We start from the raw sequence: 22,288 nt of genomic DNA, 5'->3' as shown, positions 1-22,288 counted from the left end.
GGCTCACAGTCTAAAAATGAATGACCCAGCATCCTCTCTCCTGGTCCAGGATGAGCCGGGAGCGCGTGGCCTGTCCACGTTTTTTGCCACTTTAACGAAGGTTAAGTCCGTATCATCATCATCATCATCATCAATCGTATTTATTGAGCGCTTACCATGTGCAGAGCACTATACTAAGCGCTTGGGAAGTCCAAGTTGGCAACATATAGAGACAGTCCCTACCCAACAGCGGGCTCACAGTCTAAAAATGAATGACCCTGCATCCTCTCTCCTGGTCCAGGATGAGCCGGGAGCGGGTCTTCAAGGCGGCGGCGGCGTGTGTTCCCAGCGGGGGCCGGCGGCCGGACCTGGCCTTCGTCCCGCCCAGCCCCGCTCCGGCCCCGGGCGCGGTGGAGGAGCTGCGGCGCTTCGTCTGGCTGGCGCGGAGGCTCCTGGTGCTGACCGGCGCCGGGGTGTCCACCGAGTCGGGCATCCCCGACTACCGGTCCGAGGGCGTGGGGCTGTACGCCCGCACCCACCGCCGGCCCGTCCAGCACGCCGACTTCGTCCGCAGCGCCGGCGTCCGGCAGCGCTACTGGGCCAGGAACTTCGTGGGGTGGCCCCGCTTCTCCGCCCGCCGGCCCAACGCCGCCCACCTGGCCCTCGCCCACTGGGAGAGGCGGGGGAAGCTCCACTGGCTGGTCACCCAGAACGTGGACGCCCTGCACACCCAGGCCGGGAACCGGCGCCTCACGGAGCTGCACGGGAGCATGCACAGGTGAGGGCTGGGCAGAGCCGGGGCGATCAATCGATCAATCGATCAATCGTATTGAGCACCTACTGTGTGCAGAGCACTGGACTGAGCGCTGGGGAAGTACAAGTCGGCAACATATAGAGACGGTCCCCTACCCAACAGTCGGCTCGGGGCGCATGGAGCGGACGGAGTGACATTCAGTCACCCATAGCAGAACAAAAAAGTCACAGATTCATTCATTCAGTCATTCATTGAGCAATCAATCAATCAGTCGTATTTATTGAGCGCTTACTGTGTGCAGAGCACTGGACTGAGCGCTGGGGACGTACAAGTCGGCAACATATAGAGACCGTCCCAACAGCGGGCTCGGGGGATAGACGCATGGAGCGGACGGAGTGACGTTCAGTCACCCATAGCAGAACAAAAAAATCACAGATTCATTCATTCAGTCATTCATTGAGCAATCAATCCATCGTATTTATTGAGCGCCTACTGTGTGCAGAGCACTGGACTGAGCGCTGGGGAAGTACAAGTCGGCAACATCTAGAGACCGTCCCAACAGCGGGCTCGGGGGATGGACGCATGGAGCGGACGGAGTGACGTTCAGTCACCCATGGCAGAACAAAAAAATCACAGATTCATTCATTCAGTCATTTATTGAGCAATCAATCAATCAGTCGTATTTATTGAGCGCTTACTGTGTGCAGAGCACTGGACTGAGCGCTGGGGACGTACAAGTCGGCAACATATAGAGACAGTCCCAACAGCGGGCTCGGGGGATAGACGCATGGAGCGGACGGAGTGACGTTCAGTCACCCATAGCAGAACAAAAAAATCACAGATTCATTCATTCAGTCATTCATTGAGCAATCAATCCATCATATTTATTGAGCGCCTACTGTGTGCAGAGCACTGGACTGGGCGCTGGGGAAGTACAAGTCGGCAACATCTAGAGACCGTCCCAACAGCGGGCTCGGGGGATGGACGCATGGAGCGGACGGAGTGACGTTCAGTCACCCATAGCAGAACAAAAAAATCACAGATTCATTCATTCAGTCATTTATTGAGCAATCAATCCATCGTATTTATTGAGCGCCTACTGTGTGCAGAGCACTGGACTGAGCGCTGGGGAAGTACAAGTCGGCAACATCTAGAGACCGTCCCAACAGCGGGCTCGGGGGATGGACGCATGGAGCGGACGGAGTGACGTTCAGTCACCCATAGCAGAACAAAAAATCACAGATTCATTCATTCAGTCATTTACTGAGCAATCAATCAATCAGTAGTATTTATTGAACGCTTACTGTGCGCAGAGCACTGGACTAAGCGCTGGGGATGTACAAGTCGGCAACATATAGAGACAGTCCCTACCCAACAGTGGGCTCACAGTCTAGAAGAGCACTTGCTATGTGCAGAGCACTGGACTAAGCACCTGGGAGGAGATAGCAGAACAAAAAATCACAGATTCATTCATTCAGTCATTTAGTGAGCAATCAATCAATCAATCCATCGTATTTATTGAGCACTTACTGTGTGCAGAGCACTGGACTGAGCGCTGGGGAAGTACAAGTTGGCAACAGATAGAGACAGTCCCTACCCAACAGCAGGCTCGGGGGATGGACGCATGGAGCGGACGGAGTGACGTTCAGTCACCCATAGCAGAACAAAAAATCACAAATTCATTCATTCAGTCATTTATTGAGCAATCAATCAGTTGTATTTATTGAGCGCTTACTGTGTGCAGAGCACTGGACTGAGCGCTGGGGAAGTACAAGTCGGCAACATATAGAGATGGTCCCTACCCAACAGTGGGCTCGGGGGATGGACGCATGGAGTGGATGGAGTGACGTTCAGTCACCCATAGCAGAACAAAAAAATCACAGATTCATTCATTCAGTCATTTACTGAGCAATCAATCAATCAGTAGTATTTATTGAGCGCTTACTGTGTGCAGAGTACTGGACTAAGTGCTTGGGAGGAGATAGCAGAAGAAAAAAATCACAGATTCATTCATTCATTCAGTCATTTATTGAGCAATCAATCAATCCATCGTATTTATTGAGCACCTACTGTGTGCAGAGCACTGGACTGAGCGCTGGGGAAGTACAAGTTGGCAACGTATAGAGACGGCCCCTACCCAACAGCGGGCTCGGGGGATGGACGCATGGAGGGGACGGAGTGACGTTCAGTCACCCGCTAGCATTTATCGAGCGCTGGCTGGGTGCAGAGTACTGGACTAAGCGCTTGGGAGGAGATAGCAGAACAAAAAAATCACAGATTCATTCATTCAGTCATTTATTGAGCAATCAATCAATCCATCGTATTTATTGAGCGCCTACTGTGTGCCGAGCACTGGACTAAGCGCTTGGGAAGGACAAGGTGGCAACATATAGAGACGGTCCCTACCCAACAGTGGGCTCACAGTCTAGAAGAGCACTTACTGTGTGCAGAGCAGTGTACTAAGCACTTGGGAGAAGATAGCAGAACAATGAACAGACACATTCCCTGCCCACAACGAGCTGACAGTCTAGAGGGGGAGACGGACGTGAACAGAGATAAATAAATCACAGATTCATTCATTCAGTCATATTTATTGAGCACTTACTGTGTGCAGAGCAGTGTACTAAGCGCTTGGGAGAGGACAGTGTAACAATAAGTAGACAATTCCCTGCCCACAACGAGCTGACAGTCTAGAGGGGGAGACAGACGTGAACAGAAATCAGTAAATCACAGATTCATTCATTCAGTCATATTTATTCATTCATTCATTCAGTCGTATTTATTGAGCGCTTACTGTGTGCAGAGCACTGGACTAAGCGCTTGGGAAGTCCAAGTTGGCAACATCTAGAGACGGTCCCTACCCAACAGCGGGCTCACGGTCTAGAAGGGGGAGACGGGGAACAAAACCAAACATATTAACAAAGTAAAATAAATAGAATAAATATGTACAAGTAAAATAAATAGAGTAATAAATACGTACAAAGATATATACATATAGACAGGTGCTGTGGGGAGGGGAAGGAGGTAAGGCGGAGGGGGAACGGGAGGGGGAGAGCACTTACTGTGTGCAGAGCAGTGTACTAAGCGCTTGGGAGAGGACAGTGTAACAATAAACAGACACACTCCCCGCACGCCACAAGCTGACAGTCTAGAGGGGGAGACAGATGTGAGCAGAAATCAATAAATCACAGGTTCTTTCATTCAATCATATTTACTGAGCGCTTACTGTGTGCAGAGCAGTGTACTAAGCGCTTGGGAGAGGACAGTGTAACAATAAACAGACACACTCCCCGCACGCCACAAGCTGACAGTCTAGAGGGGGAGACAGACGTGAGCAGAAATCAGTAAATCACAGGTCCTTTCATTCAATCATATTTATTGAGCGCTTACTGTGTGCAGAGCAGTGTACTAAGCGCTTGGGAGAGGACAGTGTAACAATAAACAGACACACTCCCTGCACACCACAAGCTGACAGTCTAGAGGGGGAGACAGATGTGAGCAGAAATCAATCAATCAATCAATCATATTTATTGAGCGCTTACTGTGTGCAGAGCAGTGTACTAAGCGCTTGGGAGAGGACAGTGTAACAATAAACAGACACACTCCCTGCACATCACAAGCTGACAGTCTAGAGGGGGAGACAGACGTGAGCAGAAATCAATAAATCACAGATTCTTTCATTCAATCATATTTACTGAGCGCTTACTGTGTGCAGAGCAGTGTACTAAGCGCTTGGGAGAGGACAGTGTAACAATAAACAGACACACTCCCCGCACGCCACAAGCTGACAGTCTAGAGGGGGAGACCGACGTGAGCAGAAATCAATAAATCACAGATTCTTCCATTCAATCATATTTATTGAGCGCTTACTGTGTGCAGAACAGTGTACTAAGCGCTTGGGAGAGGACAGTGTAACAATAAACAGACACACTCCCTGCACACCACAAGCTGACAGTCTAGAGGGGGAGACAGATGTGAGCAGAAATCAATCAATCAATCAATCATATTTATTGAGCGCTTACTGTGTGCAGAGCAGTGTACTAAGCGCTTGGGAGAGGACAGTGTAACAATAAACAGACACACTCCCTGCACATCACAAGCTGACAGTCTAGAGGGGGAGACAGACGTGAGCAGAAATCAATAAATCACAGATTCTTTCATTCAATCATATTTACTGAGCGCTTACTGTGTGCAGAGCAGTGTACTAAGCGCTTGGGAGAGGACAGTGTAACAATAAACAGACACACTCCCCGCACGCCACATGCTGACAGTCTAGAGGGGGAGACCGACGTGAGCAGAAATCAATAAATCACAGATTCTTCCATTCAATCATATTTATTGAGCGCTTACTGTGTGCAGAACAGTGTACTAAGCGCTTGGGAGAGGACAGTGTAACAATAAACAGACACACTCCCTGCACACCACAAGCTGACAGTCTAGAGGGGGAGACAGACGTGAGCAGAAATCAATAAATCACAGATTCTTTCATTCAATCATATTTATTGAGCGCTTACTGTGTGCAGAGCAGTGTACTAAGCGCTTGGGAGAGGACAGTGTAACAATAAACAGACACACTCCCTGCACAACACAAGCTGACAGTCTAGAGGGGGAGACAGATGTGAGCAGAAATCAATCAATCAATCAGTCGTATTTATTGAGCGCTTACTGTGTGCAGAGCAGTGTACTAAGCGCTTGGGAGAGGACAGTGTAACAATAAACAGACACACTCCCCGCACATCACAAGCTGACAATCTAGAGGGGGAGACAGACGTGAGCAGAAATCAATAAATCACAGATTCTTTCATTCAGTCATATTTACTGAGCGCTTACTGTGTGCAGAGCAGTGTACTAAGCGCTTGGGAGAGGACAGTGTAACAATAAACAGACACACTCCCCGCACGCCACAAGCTGACAGTCTAGAGGGGGAGACCGACGTGAGCAGAAATCAATAAATCACAGATTCTTCCATTCAGTCATATTTATTGAGTGCTTACTGTGTGCAGAGCAGTGTACTAAGCGCTTGGGAGAGGACAGTGTAACAATAAACAGACACACTCCCTGCACACCACAAGCTGACAGTCTAGAGGGGGAGACAGACGTGAGCAGAAATCAATAAATCACAGATTCTTTCATTCAATCATATTTATTGAGCGCTTACTGTGTGCAGAGCAGTGTACTAAGCGCTTGGGAGAGGACAGTGTAACAATAAACAGACACACTCCCCGCACGCCACAAGCTGACAGTCTAGAGGGGGAGACAGATGTGAGCAGAAATCAATAAATCACAGGTTCTTTCATTCAATCATATTTATTGAGCGCTTACTGTGTGCAGAGCAGTGTACTAAGCGCTTGGGAGAGGACAGTGTAACAATAAACAGACACACTCCCTGCACACCACAAGCTGACAGTCTAGAGGGGGAGATAGACGTGAGCAGAAATCAATAAATCACAGGTTCTTTCATTCAATCATATTTATTGAGCGCTTACTGTGTGCAGAGCAGTGTACTAAGCGCTTGGGAGAGGACAGTGTAACAATAAACAGACACACTCCCTGCACAACACAAGCTGACAGTCTAGAGGGGGAGACAGACGTGAACAGAAATCAATAAATCACAGGTTCTTTCATTCAATCATATTTATTGAGCGCTTACTGTGTGCAGAGCAGTGTACTAAGCGCTTGGGAGAGGACAGTGTAACAATAAACAGACACACTCCCCGCACATCACAAGCTGACAGTCTAGAGGGGGAGACAGATGTGAGCAGAAATCAATAAATCACAGGTTCTTTCATTCAATCATATTTATTGAGCGCTTACTGTGTGCAGAGCAGTGTACTAAGCGCTTGGGAGAGGACAGTGTAACAATAAACAGACACACTCCCTGCACACCACAAGCTGACAGTCTAGAGGGGGAGACAGACGTGAGCAGAAATCAATAAATCACAGGTTCTTTCATTCAATCATATTTATTGAGCGCTTACTGTGTGCAGAGCAGTGTACTAAGCGCTTGGGAGAGGACAGTGTAACAATAAACAGACACACTCCCTGCACACCACAAGCTGACAGTCTAGAGGGGGAGACAGATGTGAGCAGAAATCAATCAATCAATCAGTCGTATTTATTGAGCGCTTACTGTGTGCAGAGCAGTGTACTAAGCGCTTGGGAGAGGACAGTGTAACAATAAACAGACACACTCCCCGCACATCACAAGCTGACAGTCTAGAGGGGGAGACAGACGTGAGCAGAAATCAATAAATCACAGATTCTTTCATTCAGTCATATTTACTGAGCGCTTACTGTGTGCAGAGCAGTGTACTAAGCGCTTGGGAGAGGACAGTGTAACAATAAACAGACACACTCCCCGCACGCCACAAGCTGACAGTCTAGAGGGGGAGACCGACGTGAGCAGAAATCAATAAATCACAGATTCTTCCATTCAGTCATATTTATTGAGTGCTTACTGTGTGCAGAGCAGTGTACTAAGCGCTTGGGAGAGGACAGTGTAACAATAAACAGACACACTCCCTGCACACCACAAGCTGACAGTCTAGAGGGGGAGACAGACGTGAGCAGAAATCAATAAATCACAGATTCTTTCATTCAATCATATTTATTGAGCGCTTACTGTGTGCAGAGCAGTGTACTAAGCGCTTGGGAGAGGACAATGCAACAATAAACAGACACACTCCCCGCACACCACAAGCTGACAGTCTAGAGGGGGAGACCGACGTGAGCGGAAATCAATAAATCACAGATTCTTCCATTCAATCATATTTATTGAGCGCTTACTGTGTGCAGAGCAGTGTACTAAGCGCTTGGGAGAGGACAGTGTAACAATAAACAGACACACTCCCCGCACGCCACAAGCTGACAGTCTAGAGGGGGAGACCGACGTGAGCAGAAATCAATAAATCACAGATTCTTCCATTCAATCATATTTATTGAGCGCTTACTGTGTGCAGAGCAGTGTACTAAGCGCTTGGGAGAGGACGATGTAACAATAAACAGACACACTCCCCGCACACCACAAGCTGACAGTCTAGAGGGGGAGACCGACGTGAGCGGAAATCAATAAATCACAGATTCTTCCATTCAGTCATATTTATTGAGCGCTTACTGTGTGCAGAGCAGTGTACTAAGCGCTTGGGAAAAGACAGTAGAATAAACGGACACATTCCCTGCCCACAACGAGCTGACAGTCTAGAGGGGGAGACAGACATGAATAGACTGTGAGCCCGCTGTTGGGTAGGGACCGTCTCTGTATGTTGCCGACTTGGACTTCCCAAGCGCTTAGTCCAGTGCTCTGCGCACAGGAAGCGCTCAATAAATACGAGTGAACGAATAAATCACAGATTCATTCATTCAGTCGTATTTATTGAGCGCTTCCTGTGCGCAGAGCAGTGTATTAAGCGCTTGGGAGAGGACGGTATAACAGTCAACAGACACATTCCCTGCACATGACGGACGAGCTGCCAGTCTAGAGGTGAGGACAGACATGAACAGAAATCAATAAATGACAGATTGAGTCATTCAGTCGTATTTATTGAGCGCTTACTGTGTGCAGAGCACTGTACTAAGTGCTTGGGAGAGGACAGTAGCACGTTGAACAGTGCTTGGCACATAGTAAGCGCTTAACAAATACCATTATTATTATTATTATTATTATTATTATTATTATTTATTGAGCGCTTACTGTGTGCAGAGCACTGTACTAAACACTTGGGCTTGGGAGTCAGAAGGACCTGGGTTCTAATCCCAGCTCTGCCACTTGCCTGCTGGGTGACATTGGGCAAGTCACTTCACTTTGGAAAGAGCCCGGGCTCCGGAGCCTGTGGTCATGGGTTCTAATCCCGGCTCCGCCACATGTCTGCTGTGTGACTTTGGGCAAGTCACTTCACCTCTCTGGGCCTCAGTTCCCTCATCTGAAAAATGGGGATGAAGACTGGGAGCCCCACAGGGGACAACCTGACCACCTTGTAACCTCCCCAGCGCTTAGAACAGTGCTTTGCACATAGTAAGTGCTTAATGAATGCCATCATTATTATTATTTGGAGTCAGAGGTCATGGGTTCAAATCCTAGCTCTGCCACTTGTCAGCTGGGTGACTTTGGGCCAGTCACTAAACTTCTCTGGGCCTCAGTTCCCTCATCTGGAAAATGGGGATGAAGACTGGGAGCCCCCACCGTGTGACAACCTGATCACCTTGTAACTTCCCCAGCGCTTAGAACAGTGATTTGCACATAGTAAGCGCTTAATAAATGCCATCATTGTTATTATTTGGAGTCAGAGGTCATGGGTTCAAATCCCAGCTCCGCCACTTGTCAGCTTGGTGACTTTGGGCCAGTCACTAAACTTCTCTGGGCCTCAGTTCCCTCATCTGAAAAATGGGGATGAAGACTGGGAGCCCCACAGGGGACAATCTGATCACCTTGTAACCTCCCCAGCGCTTAGAACAGTGCTTGGCACATAGTAAGCGCTTAATAAATGCCATCATTATTATTATTTGGAGTCAGAGGTCATGGGTTCAAATCCCAGCTCTGCCACTTGTCAGCTGGTGACTTTGGGCCAGTCACTTCACTTCTCGGGGCCTCAGTGACCTCATGTGAAAAATGGGGATGAAGACTGGGAGCCCCCCATGGGACAACCCAATCACCTTGTAACCTCCCCAGCGCTTAGAACAGTGCTTTGCACATAGTAACCGCTTAATAAATGCCATCATTATTATTATTTGGAGTCAGAGGTCATGGGTTCAAATCCCAGCTCTGCCACTTGTCAGCTGGGTGACTTTGGGCCAGTCACTAAACTTCTCTGGGCCTCAGTTCCTTCATCTGGAAAATGGGGATGAAGACTGTGAGCCCCCCGGGGGGCAACCTGATCACCTTGTAACCTCCCCAGTGCTTAGAACAGTGCTTGGCACATAGTAAGTGCTTAATGAATGCCATCATTATTATTATTTGGAGTCAGAGGTCATGGGTTCAAATCCCAGCTTTGCCACTTGTCAGCTGTGTGACTTTGGGCAAGTCACTTCACTTCTCTGGGCCTCAGTTCCCTCATCTGGAAAATGGGGATGAAGACTGGGAGCCCCCTGTGGGACAACCTGATCACCTTGTAACCTCCCCAGCGCTTTGAACAGTGCTTTGCACATAGTAAGCGCTTAATAAATGCCATCATTATTGTTATGATTATAACTTTCTGATTCCCAGGCCTGGCCTCCCTCTGGTAGGCCACGCTGCTTCTCGGTGCTGAGTATGGGCGCCGCACATAATAATAATGGCATTCATTCATTCAGTCGTATTTATTGAGCGCTTACTGTGTGCAGAGCACTGGACTAAGCGCTTGGGAAGTACAAGTTGGCAACATATATTTATTAAGCGCTTACTATGTGCGACGCACCGTTCTAAGTGCTGGGGGGGTTACAAGGTGAACAGGTTGTCCCACGGGGGGCTCCCAGTCTTCATCCCCATTGTCCAGATGAGGTCACTGAGGCCCAGAGAAGTGAAGTGACTTGCCCAAAGTCACCCAGCCGACAAGTGGTGGAGCCGGGATTTGAACCCATGCCCTCTGACTCCAAAGCCCGGGCTCTTTCCACTGAGCCATGCTGCAACGTTTCTGATTACGTTTCTGATTTCCCTCCCGCCTTACCTCCTTCCCTTTCCCACAGCACCTGTATATAGGTATATATGTTTGTACACATTTACTACTCAATTTATTTTACTTTGTGCACCTGCATATGTTTGTGCATATTTATTACTCTATTTATTTATTTTACTTGTACATATCTATTCTATTTATTTTATTTTGTTAATATGTTTGGTTTTGTTCTCTGTCTCCCCCTTCTAGACTGTGAGCCCGCTGTGGGGTAGGGACCGTCTCTATGTGTTGCCGACTTGTACTTCCCAAGCGCTTAGTCCAGTGCTCTTCACACAGTAAGCGCTCAATAAATACGATTGAATGATTGAATGAATGAATGGTTGGTTTCCATAGAAAGGTCCCTGGTTAGAAACTGGGCGGGAACATTGTTTTCCCCCTTCTAGACTGTGAGCCCACTGTTGGGTAGGGACCGTCTCTAGATGTTGCCAACTTGGACTTCCCAAGCGCTTAGTCCAGTGCTCTGCACACAGTAAGCGCTCAATAAATATGTATATATGTTTGTACATATTTAATACTCTATTTTACTTGTACATATCTATTCTATTTTGTTAGTATGTTTGGTTTTGTTCTCTGTCTCCCCCTTCTAGACCGTGAGCCCACTGTCGGGTAGGGACCGTCTCTAGATGTTGCCAACTTGGACTTCCCAAGCGCTTAATCCAGTGCTCTGCACACAGTAAGCGCTCAATAAATACAACTGATTGATTGATTGTGATCTCCATGTGGGACATGACGAACTTCTACCTATCACATTATTTAATACAGTGCTTGGCACATTGGAAGCACTTCACAGATACTACAGTTATGTGGGTCATGGTCTGTGTCCAACCTGTTGGCTTGTAATTATTTCTACATATTTATTCTATTTATTTTATTTTGTTAATATGTTTGGTTTTGTTCTCTGTCTCCCCCTTCTAGACTGTGAGCCCACTGTTGGGTAGGGACCATCTCTAGATGTTGCCAACTTGGACTTCCCAAGCACTTAGTCCAGTGCTCTGCACACAGTAAGCGCTCAATAAATACGATTGAATGAATGGATGACTGAATGGTTGGTTTCCGTAGTGTAGTGGTTGTCACGTTCGCCTCACACGCGAAAGGTCCCCAGTTCGAAACCGGGTGGGAACATTGTTCCCCCCCCCCCTTTTTTTTTTCAATCGTATTTCTTGAGCGCTTACTGTGTGCAGAGCACTGTACTAAGCGCTTGGGAAGTACAAATTGGCAACATCTAGAGACGGCCCCTTCCCAACAGCGGGCTCACAGTCTAGAAGGGGGAGACAGACAACAAAACAAAACATATTAAAGACTGTGAGCCCACTGTTGGGTAGGGACCGTCTCTCTATGTTGCCAACTTGGACTCCCCAAGCGCTTAGTCCAGTGCTCTGCACACAGTAAGCGCTCAATAAATATGTATATATGTTTGTACATATTTAATACTCTATTTATTTTACTTGTACATATCTATTCTATTTATTTTATTTTGTTAATATGTTTGGTTTTGTTCTCTGTCTCCCCCTTTTAGACTGTGAGCCCACTGTTGGGTAGGGACTGTCTCTAGATGTTGCCAACTTGGACTTCCCAAGCGCTTAGTCCAGTGCTCTGCACACAGTAAGCGCTCAATAAATACGATTGATTGATTGATTGTGATCTCCATGTGGGACATGACGATCTTCTACCTATCACATTATTTAATACAGTGCTTGGCACATTGGAAGCACTTCACAGATACTACAACTATGTGGGTCATGGACTGTGTCCAACCTGTTGGCAGGGGAAGGAGCGTGGCTCGGTGGAAAGAGCCCGGGCTTTGGAGTCCGAGGTCAGGAGTTCGAATCCCGGCTCCGCCACTTGTCAGCTGTGTGACTTTGGGCAAGTCACTTCACTTCTCTGGGCCTCAGTTCCCTCATCTGTAAAATGGGGATGAAGACTGTGAGCCCCCCTGTGGGACAACCTGATCACCTTGCAACCTCCCCCGCGCTTAGAACAGCGCTTTGCACATAGTAAGCGCTTAATAAGTGCCATTATTATTATATGTACATGTTTATTCTATTTTATTTTGTTAATTTGTTTTGTTCTCTGTCTCCCCCTTCTAGCCTGTGAGCCCACTGTTGGGTAGGGACCGTCTCTAGATGTTGCCCACTTGGACTCCCCAAGCGTTTAGTCCAGTGCTCTGCACACAGTAAGCGCTCAATAAATATGATTGATTGATTCTAGACTGTGAGCCCACTGTTGGGTAGGGACCGTCTCTCTATGCTGCCAACTTGGACTTCCCAAGCGCTTAGTCCAGTGCTCTGCAGACGGTAAGCGCTCAATAAATATGATTGATTGATTCTAGCCTGTGAGACCACTGTTGGGTAGGGACCGTCTCTCTATGCTGCCAACTTGGACTTCCCAAGCGCTTAGTCCAGTGCTCTGCAGACAGTAAGCGCTCAATAAATATGATTGATTCTAGACTGTGAGCCCACTGTTGGGTAGGGACCGTCTCTCTATGCTGCCAACTTGGACTTCCCAAGCGCTTAGTCCAGTGCTCGGCACACAGTAAGCGCTCAATAAATATGATTGATTGATTCTAGACTGTGAGCCCACTGTTGGGTAGGGACCGTCTCTCTATGCTGCCAACTTGGGCTTCCCAAGCGTTTAGTCCAGTGCTCTGCAGACGGTAAGCGCTCAATAAATATGATTGATTGATTCTAGCCTGTGAGACCACTGTTGGGTAGGGACTGTCTCTCTATGCTGCCAACTTGGACTCCCCAAGTGCTTAGTCCAGTGCTCTGCAGACAGTAAGCGCTCAATAAATATGATTGATTCTAGACTGTGAGCCCACTGTTGGGTAGGGACCGTCTCTCTATGCTGCCAACTTGGACTTCCCAAGCGCTTAGTCCAGTGCTCGGCACACAGTAAGCGCTCAATAAATATGATTGATTCTAGACTGTGAGCCCACTGTTGGGTAGGGGCTGTCTCTCTATGCTGCCAACTTGGGCTTCCCAAGCGCTTAGTCCAGTGCTCTGCACACAGTAAGCGCTCAATAAATATGATTGATTGATTCTAGACTGTGAGCCCACTGTTGGGTAGGGACTGTCTCTCTATGCTGCCAACTTGGGCTTCCCAAGCGCTTAGTCCAGTGCTCTGCAGACGGTAAGCGCTCAATAAATATGATGGATTCTAGGCTGTGAGCCCACTGTTGGGTAGGGACCGTCTCTCTATGCTGCCAACTTGGGCTTCCCAAGCGCTTAGTCCAGTGCTCGGCAGAAGGTAAGCGCTCAATAAATACGATCGATTGATTGAACGATCTCCCTCCGCCGGGCGTTTCAGGGTGCTGTGCCTGGGGTGTGGCGAGCAGACCCCCCGGGGCCAGCTGCAGGGGCGACTGGCGGCCCTGAACGCCGGCTGGACGGCCGAGGCCCGCGGGCCGGCCCCGGACGGCGACGTGCCCCTCACCGAGGACGAGGTGCGGGGCTTCCGCGTGGCGCCCTGCGCCCGCTGCGGCCGCGGCCCCCTGAAGCCCGACGTCGTCTTCTTCGGGGACACCGTGGAGCGCCGCCAAGTCGACCTGGTCCACGAGCGACTGCGGGCCGCGGACGCCGTCCTCGTGGTCGGCTCCTCTCTCCAGGTACCGCCCTCTCATTCCTTCATTCATTCAATCGTACTTATCGGGCGCTTACTGTGTGCAGAGCACTGGGCGAAGCGCTTGGGAGGGGACAATGGGACAATAAACAGACACACTCCCCGCACGCCACAAGCTGGCAGTCTAGACGGGGAGACAGACGTGAGCAGAAATCAATAAATCGCAGGTTCTTTCCTTCAGTCATATTTATTGAGCGCCTGCTGTGTGCAGAGCAGTGTATTTATTGAGCGCTTACTGTGTGCAGAGCACTGGACTAGGCGCTTGGGAAGTACAGGTTGGCAACATCTAGAGATGGTCCCTACCCGACAGCGGGCTCACGGTCTAGAAGGGGGAGACAGACAACAAAGCAAAACGTATTAACAGAATAAAATTAATAGAATAAATATGCACAAGTAAAATAGAGTAATAAATACGTACAAACATATATTCATTCATTCATTCAGTCGTATTTATTGAGCGCTTACTGTGTGCAGAGCACTGGACTAAGCGCTTGGGAAGTCCAATTGGCAACGTCTAGAGACGGTCCCTACCCGACAGCGGGCTCACAGTCTAGAAGGGGGAGACAGACAACAAAACATATTAACAGAGTAAAATAAATAGAATAAATATGCACCAGTAAAATAGAGTAATAAATACGTACGAACATATATTCATTCAGTCGTATTTATTGAGCGCTTACTGTGTGCAGAGCACTGGACTAAGCGCTTGGGAAGTACAAGTCTGATCGATATTGTAGTCTACATTGTAGAGTACAGAACATTATTATTATTACTAGGAACCGTCTCTGTTGCCGATTTGCACTTCCCAAGCGCTTAGTACAGTGCTCTGCATTCATTCATTCATTCGATCGTATTTATTGAGCGCTTACTGTGTGCAGAGCACTGGACTAAGCGCTTGGGAAGTCCAATTGGCAACATATAGAGATGGTCCCTACCCAACAGTGGGCTCACAGTCTAGAAGGGGGAGACAGAAAACAAAACAAAACATATTAACAGAATAAAATAAATAGAATAAATATGCACAAGTAAAATAGAGTAATAAATACGTACAAACATATATTCATTCATTCATTCAATCGTATTTATTGAGCGCTTACTGTGTGCAGAGCACTGGACTAAGCACTTGGGAAGTCCAATTGGCAACATCTAGAGACGGTCCCTACCCGACAGCGGGCTCACAGTCTAGAAGGGGGAGACAGACAACAAAACATATTAAGAGAGTAAAATAAATAGAATAAATATGCACAAGTAAAATAGAGTAATAAATACATACAAACATATATTCATTCAATCATTTATTGAGCACTTCCTGTGTGCAGAGCACTGGACTAAGCACTTGGGAAGTACAAGTCTGATCTATATTGTAATCTACATTGTAGAGTACAGACCATTATTATTATTACTAGGAACCGTCTCTGTTGCCAATTTGCACTTCCCAAGTGCTTAGTACAGTGCTCTGCATTCATTCCTTCATTCAATCGTATTTATTGAGCACTTACTGTGTGCAGAGCACTGGGCTAAGCGCTTGGGAAGTCCAACTGGCAACATCTAGAAACGGTCCCTACCCGACAGCGGGCTCACAGTCTAGAAAGGGGAGACAGAGAACAAAACAAAACATATTAACAGCATAAAATTAATAGAATAAATATGTACAAGTAAAATAGAGTAATAAATACATACAAACATATATTCATTCATTCATTCAATCGTATTTATTGAGCGCTTACTGTGTGCAGAGCACTGGACTAAGCGCTTGGGAAGTACACATTGGCAACATATAGAGACAGTCCCTATCCAGCAGCGGGCTCACAGTCTAGAAGGGGGAGACAGACGACAAAACAAAACATATTAACAGAATAAAATAAATGGAATAAATATGTACAAGTAAAATAAATAGAGTAATAAATACGTACAAACATATTCATTCCTTCATATTTATTGAGCGCTTACTGTGTGCAGAGCATTGGACTAAGCACTTGGGAAGTACAAGTCTGATCGATATTGTAATCTACATTGTAGAGTACAGAACATTATTATTATTATTATTATTATTATTATTACCAAGGACTGTCTCTGTTGCCGATTTGCACTTCCCAAGCACTTAGTACAGTGCTCTGCCTTCATTCAATCGTATTTATTGACCGCTTCCTATGTGCAGAGCACTGGACTAAGCGCTTGGGAAGCACAAGTCTGATCGATATTGTAATCTACATTGTAGAGTATGGAACATTATTCTTATTATTTTTTACTAGGGACCGTCTCTATCTGTTGATGATTTGCACTTCCCAAGAGCTTAGTCCAGTGCTCTGCATTCATTCATTCAATCATATTTATTGAGCGCTTACTGTGTGCAGAGCACTGGACTAAGCACTTGGGAAGTACAAGTCGGCCACATCTAGAGACGGTCCCTACCCAACAGCGGTTTCACTGTCTAGAAGGGGGAGACAGACAACAAAACAAAACATATTAACAAAATAAATAGAATAAATATAGAATAAATATGTACAAGTAAAAGAGTAATAAATATGTACAAGCACATATACATATATACAGGTATATATAGAGTCATATATAATACACACACACACACACACACACATATATATATTCATTCATCTAATCATATTTATTGAGCGCTTACTGTGTGCAGAGCACTGTACTAAGCACTTGGGAAGTACAAGTCGGCAACATCTAGAGACGGTCCCTACCCAACAGCGGTTTCACAGTCTAGAAGGGGGAGACAGACAACAAAACAAAACATATTAACAAAATAAAGTAAATAGAATAAATGTGTACAAATAAAATAGAGTAATAAATCCGTACAAACATATATACATATATACAGGTGCTGTGGGGAGGGGAAGGCTTCATTCAGTCGTATTTATTGAGCGCTTACTGTGTGCAGAGCACTGTACTAAGCGCTTGGGAAGTCCAAGTTGGCAACATAGAGAGACAGTCCCTACCCAACAGCGGGCTCACAGGCTAGAAGGGGGAGACGGACAACAAAATATATTAACCAAATAAAATAAATAGAATAAAAATGTACAAATAAAATCAATCAATCGAGTAATAAATCCGTACAAACATATATACATATATACAGGTGCTGTGGGGAGGAGGAGGAGGAGGAGTGGAGATGAGGTTGTCCCCCGTGGGGCTCCCAGTCTTCATCCCCATTTTACAGATGAGGGAACTGAGGCCCAGAGAAGTGAAGTGACTTGCCCCAAGTCACCCAGCTGACATTGTTAGTATTATCGTTATGGTACTTGTTGAGCACCTACTATGTGCCAGGCACTGTTCGAAGCACCGGGGTAGATACAAGTTTATCACGTTGGACACAATCCCTGTCCCACATCAATCAATCAATCGTATTTATTGAGCGCTTACTGTGTGCACAGCACTGTACTAAGCGCTTATGGGCTCACACTCTTAACTCCCATTGTCCAGATGAGGGAACTGAGGCCCAAAGAAGTGGGGGAAGTAGAGGCCGGGCCTGGGAGCCAGAAAGTCACGGGTTCTAATCCCGCCCCGCCACTGGCCTGCTGTGTGACCTTGGGTGAGTCATTTCACTTCTCTGGGGACCTTTTGACTTTTACTGCCTTGAGGAAGACCCCAAGGGAGTTCCTTGAACATGCTGGGAAGCAGCGCGGCTCAGTGGAAAGAGCCCGGGCTTTGGAGTCAGAGGTCATGGGTTCAAATCCCGGCTCTGCCACTTGTCAGCTGGGTGACTTTGGGCAAGCTACTTCACTTCTCTGGGCCTCAGTTCCCTCATCTGGAAAATGGGGATGAAGACTGTGAGCCCCACGTGGGACAACCTGATCACTTTGTATCTACCCCAGCGCTTAGAACAGTGCTTGGCACATAGTAAGCGCTTAATACTTTTTTTTTTTTTTGAAGTGGAGGGAAGAAGGGAAAGGGAATTCCCTTTCAAGAATCCAAGATTGATGCCTGTTACTTGTCTTGTTTCCTTGTCCGTCTCCCCCTTCTAGACTGGGAGCCCGTTGCTGGGTAGGGATTGCCTCTATCTTTTGCTGAATTGCACTCCCCAAGCGCTTAGTACAGTGCTCTGCACACAGTAAGCGCTCAATAAAGCGTGGCAGCGTGGCTCAGTGGAAAGAGCCCGGGCTTTGGAGTCAGAGGTCATGGGTTCAAATTCCGGCTCCACCAGTCGTCAGCTGTGTGAAGCCTTCCCCTCCCCACAGCACCTGTATATATGTATATATGTTTGTACGGATTTATTACTCTATTTATTGATTTTATTTGTACATATTTATTCTATTTTATTTTGTTTATATGTTTGGTTTTGTATGGATTTATTACTCTATTTATTGATTGATTTTATTTGTACATAGTTATTCTATTTATTTTATTTTGTTAATATGTTTGGTTTCGTCGTCTGTCTCCCCCTTCAAGACTGTGAGCCCGCTGTTGGGTAGGGACCGTCTCTCTATGTTGCCGACTTGGACTTCCCAAGCGCTTAGTCCAGTGCTCTGCACACAGTAAGCGCTCAATAAATATGAATGAATGAATAACGATAATACTAACAATGTCAGCTGTGTGACTTGGGGCAAGTCACTTCACTTCTCTGGGCCTCAGTTCCCTCATCTGTAAAATGGGGATGAAGACTGTGAGCCCCACGGGAGACAACCTCATCTCCTCTCCCCCTCCTCGCCCTCCCCATCCCCCCCGTCTTACCTCCTTCCCCTCCCCACAGCACCTGGATATATCTTTGTACATATTTATTACTCTATTTTATTTGTACATATTCTATTTATTTCATTTTGTTAATATGTTTTGTTCTCTGTCTCCCCCTTCTAGACTGTGAGCCCACTGTCGGGTAGGGACCGTCTCTAGATGTTGCCAACTTGGACTTCCCAAGCGCTTAGTCCAGTGCTCTGCACACAGTAAGCGCTCAATAAATACGATTGAATGAATCCTTCCCCTCCCCACAGCACCTGTATATATGTTTGTACAGATTTATTACTCTATTCATTGATTTTACTTGTACATATTTATTCTATTTATTTTATTTTGTTAATATGTTTGGTTTTGTTGTCCGTCTCCCCCTTCTAGCCCGTGAGCCCGCTGTTGGGTAGGGACCGTCTCTAGATGTTGCCGACTTGTGCTTCCCAAGCGCTTAGTCCAGTGCTCTGCACACAGTAAGCGCTCAATAAATACGATTGAGTGAATGAATTAATGAATCACCTTGTAACCTCCCTAGCGCTTAGAGCAGTGCTTTGCACATAGTAAGCGCTTAATAAATGCCATCATTATTATTACTATTATTATTATAATAAGAATATAACAGACATATTCCCTATAACAGTCAGCCATATAACATATAACAGGCATAGAGAAGCAGCATCGCTCAGTGGAGAGAGCCCGGGCTTTGGAGTCAGAGGCCATGGGTTCAAATCCTGGCTCCGCCACATGTCTGCTGTGTGACCTTGGGCAAGTCACTTAACTTCTCGGAGCCTCAGTTCCCTCATCTGTAAAATGGGGATTAAGACTGTGAGCCCTCCGTGGGACAACCTGGTCACCTTGTAACCTCCCCAGGGCTTAGAACAGTGCTTTGCACATAGTAAGTGCTTAATAAATGCCAACATTATTATTATATAAGAATATAACAGACATATTCCCTATGACAGTCAGCCATATAACAGACATAGAGAAGCAGCGTGGCTCAGTGGAAAAGAGCTCGGGCTTTGGAGTCAGAGGTCATGGGTTCAAACCCCAGCTCCGCCACATGTCTGCTGTGTGACCTTGGGCAAGTCACTTCACTTCTCTGTGCCTCAGTTCCCTCATCTGTAAAATGGGGATTAAGACTGTGAGCCCCCCGTGGGACAACCTCATCACCTTGTAACCTCCCCAGGGCTTAGAACAGTGCTTTGCACATAGTAAGCGCTTAATAAATGCCAACATTATTATTATATAAGACTATAACAGACATATTCCCTATAACAGTCAGCCATATAACATACAACAGACATAGAGAAGCAGCGTGGCTCAGTGGAGAGAGCCCGGGCTTTGGAGTCAGAGGTCAGGGGTTCAAACCCCGGCTCCGCCACTTGTTAGCTGTGTGACTTTGGGCAAGTCACTTCTCTGTGCCTCAGTGACCTCATCTGTAAAATGGGGATTAAGACTGTGAGCCCCCCGTGGGACAACCTGATCACCTTGTAACCTCCCCAGGGCTTAGAACAGTGCTTTGCATAGAGTAAGCGCTTAACAAATGCCAACATTATTATTATTATCATCATCATCATTATTATTATTATGATTGTTATTGTTATTATTATTATTATCCACTCCTGTCCCCCGCAGGTATATTCCGGTTACAGGTTCATTCTCGCTGCCCACGAGAAGAAGCTGCCCATCGCCATCGTAAACATCGGGCCCACGCGATCAGACCAGCTCGCAGCTCTGAAAATCAATTCCCGCTGCGGAGAACTGCTGCCCCTCATCATCCCTCAGTGACCGGAGCCTCACCGGGCCCAGCTCAGGAAGAGAAGGCCGCACTCAATCAATCAATCAATCAATCAATCGGATTTATTGAGCGCTTACTGTGTGCAGAGCACTGGACTAAGCGCTTGGGAAGTCCAAGTCGGCAACGTCTAGAGACGGTCCCTACCCGACAGCGGGCTCGCAGTCTAGAAGGGAGAGACGGACAACAAAACAAAACATGTGGACGGGTGTCGAGTCGTCAGAAGAAACAGAATTAAAGCTAAATGAAGACCACAATTCGTACTATTAATAAGAAGAAGTTCTTGGGAGAGGACGGCTCATTCATTCATTCAGTCGTATTTATTGAGCGCTTACTGTGTGCAGAGCACTGGACTAAGCGCTTGGGAAGTCCAAGTTAACATCTAGAGCCGGTCCCTACCCGACAGCGGGCTCACAGGCTAGAAGGGGGAGACAGAGAACAAAACAAAAAACATATTAACAAAATAAAATAAATAGAATAAATACGTACAAATAAAATAAATAGAGTAATAAATGCGTACAAACATATATACATATATACAGGTGCTGTGGGGAGGGGAAGGAAGTAAGGCTGGAGGGATGGGGGGAGAGGAAGGAGGGGGCTCATACATTTATTCATTCATTCAATCATATTTATTGATGGGGAAGGAGGTAAGGCTGGGGGGATGGGGGGGAGAGGAAGGAGGGGGCTCATTCATTTATTCATTCATTCAATCATATTTATTGATCGCTTACTGTGTTCAGAGCACTGGACTAAGCGCTTGGGAAGTCCAAGTTGACAACATCTAGGGACGGTCCCTACCCAACAGCGAGCTCACAGTCTAGAAGGGGGACACAGACAACAAAGCCAAACCTATTAACAAAATAAAATAAATAGAATAAATATGTACAAGTAAAATAGAGTAATTCATTCATTCATTCGTCAATCAATCGTATTTATTAATAATAATAATGGCATTTATTAAGCGCTTACTATGTGCAGAGCACTGTTCTAAGCGCTGGGGAATTTACAAGGTGATCAGGTTGTCCCACGTGGGGCTCACAGTCTTCATCTCCATTTTACAGATGAGGGAACTGAGGCCCAGAGAAGTTAAGTGACTTGCCCAAAGTCACACAGTTGACAAGTGGTGGAGCCGGGATTTGAACCCATGACCTCTGACTCCAAAGCCCGTGCTTTTTCCACTGAGCCACACTGCTTCTCTAAGGGGGAGACAGACAACAAAGCCAAACCTATTAACAAAATAAAATAAATAGAATAAATATGTACAAGTAAAATAGAGTAATTCATTCATTCATTCGTCAATCAATCAATCGTATTTATTGAGCGCTTACTGTGTGCAGAGCACTGTACTAAGCGCTTGGGAAATCCAAGTTGGCAACATCTAGAGACGGTCCCTACCCAACAGTGGGCTCACAGGCTAGAAGGGGGAGACAGACAACAAAGCCAAACCTATTAACAAAATAAAATAAATAGAATAAATATGTACAAGTAAAACAGGGTAATTCATTCATTCATTCGTCAATCAATCAATCGTATTTATTGAGCGCTTACTGTGTGCAGAGCACTGGACTAAGCACTTGGGAAATCCAAGTTGGCAACATCTAGAGACGGTCCCTACCCAACAGCGGGCTCACAGGCTAGAAGGGGGAGGCAGAGAACAAAACCGAACATATTAACAAAATAAAATAAATAGAATAAATATGTACAAATAAAATAGAGTAATTCATTCATTCATTCGTCAATCAATCGTATTTATTGAGCGCTTACTGTGTGCAGAGCACTGTACTAAGCGCTTGGGAAGTCCAAGTT

At 46.5% G+C, this 22,288-nt stretch overlaps 1 protein-coding gene and 1 non-coding gene across 2 annotated transcripts; both read left to right on the top strand.

Moving 5' to 3' along the window:
- The first annotated feature begins 281 nt into the window (after positions 1 to 281).
- SIRT4 (sirtuin 4) lies at positions 282 to 20,824 on the top strand. The gene is made up of 3 exons (XM_038763374.1): positions 282 to 757; positions 13,687 to 13,984; positions 20,320 to 20,824. The coding sequence occupies exons 1-3, from the start codon at positions 282 to 284 to the stop codon at positions 20,470 to 20,472; spliced, it is 927 nt and encodes a 308-aa protein (XP_038619302.1). The 3' UTR covers positions 20,473 to 20,824.
- On the top strand, positions 11,430 to 11,502 carry TRNAV-CAC. The gene has a single exon. It is a non-coding gene; the product is annotated as a tRNA-Val (tRNA).
- Positions 20,825 to 22,288: the final 1,464 nt, after the last annotated feature.

This window comes from Tachyglossus aculeatus, chromosome 21 (genome assembly GCF_015852505.1).
Source record: "Tachyglossus aculeatus isolate mTacAcu1 chromosome 21, mTacAcu1.pri, whole genome shotgun sequence".
Classification (NCBI taxonomy): Eukaryota; Metazoa; Chordata; class Mammalia; order Monotremata; family Tachyglossidae; genus Tachyglossus; species Tachyglossus aculeatus.
Note: the sequence above shows the minus strand (reverse complement) of the source record. Positions and strands in the feature narration are given on the sequence as shown.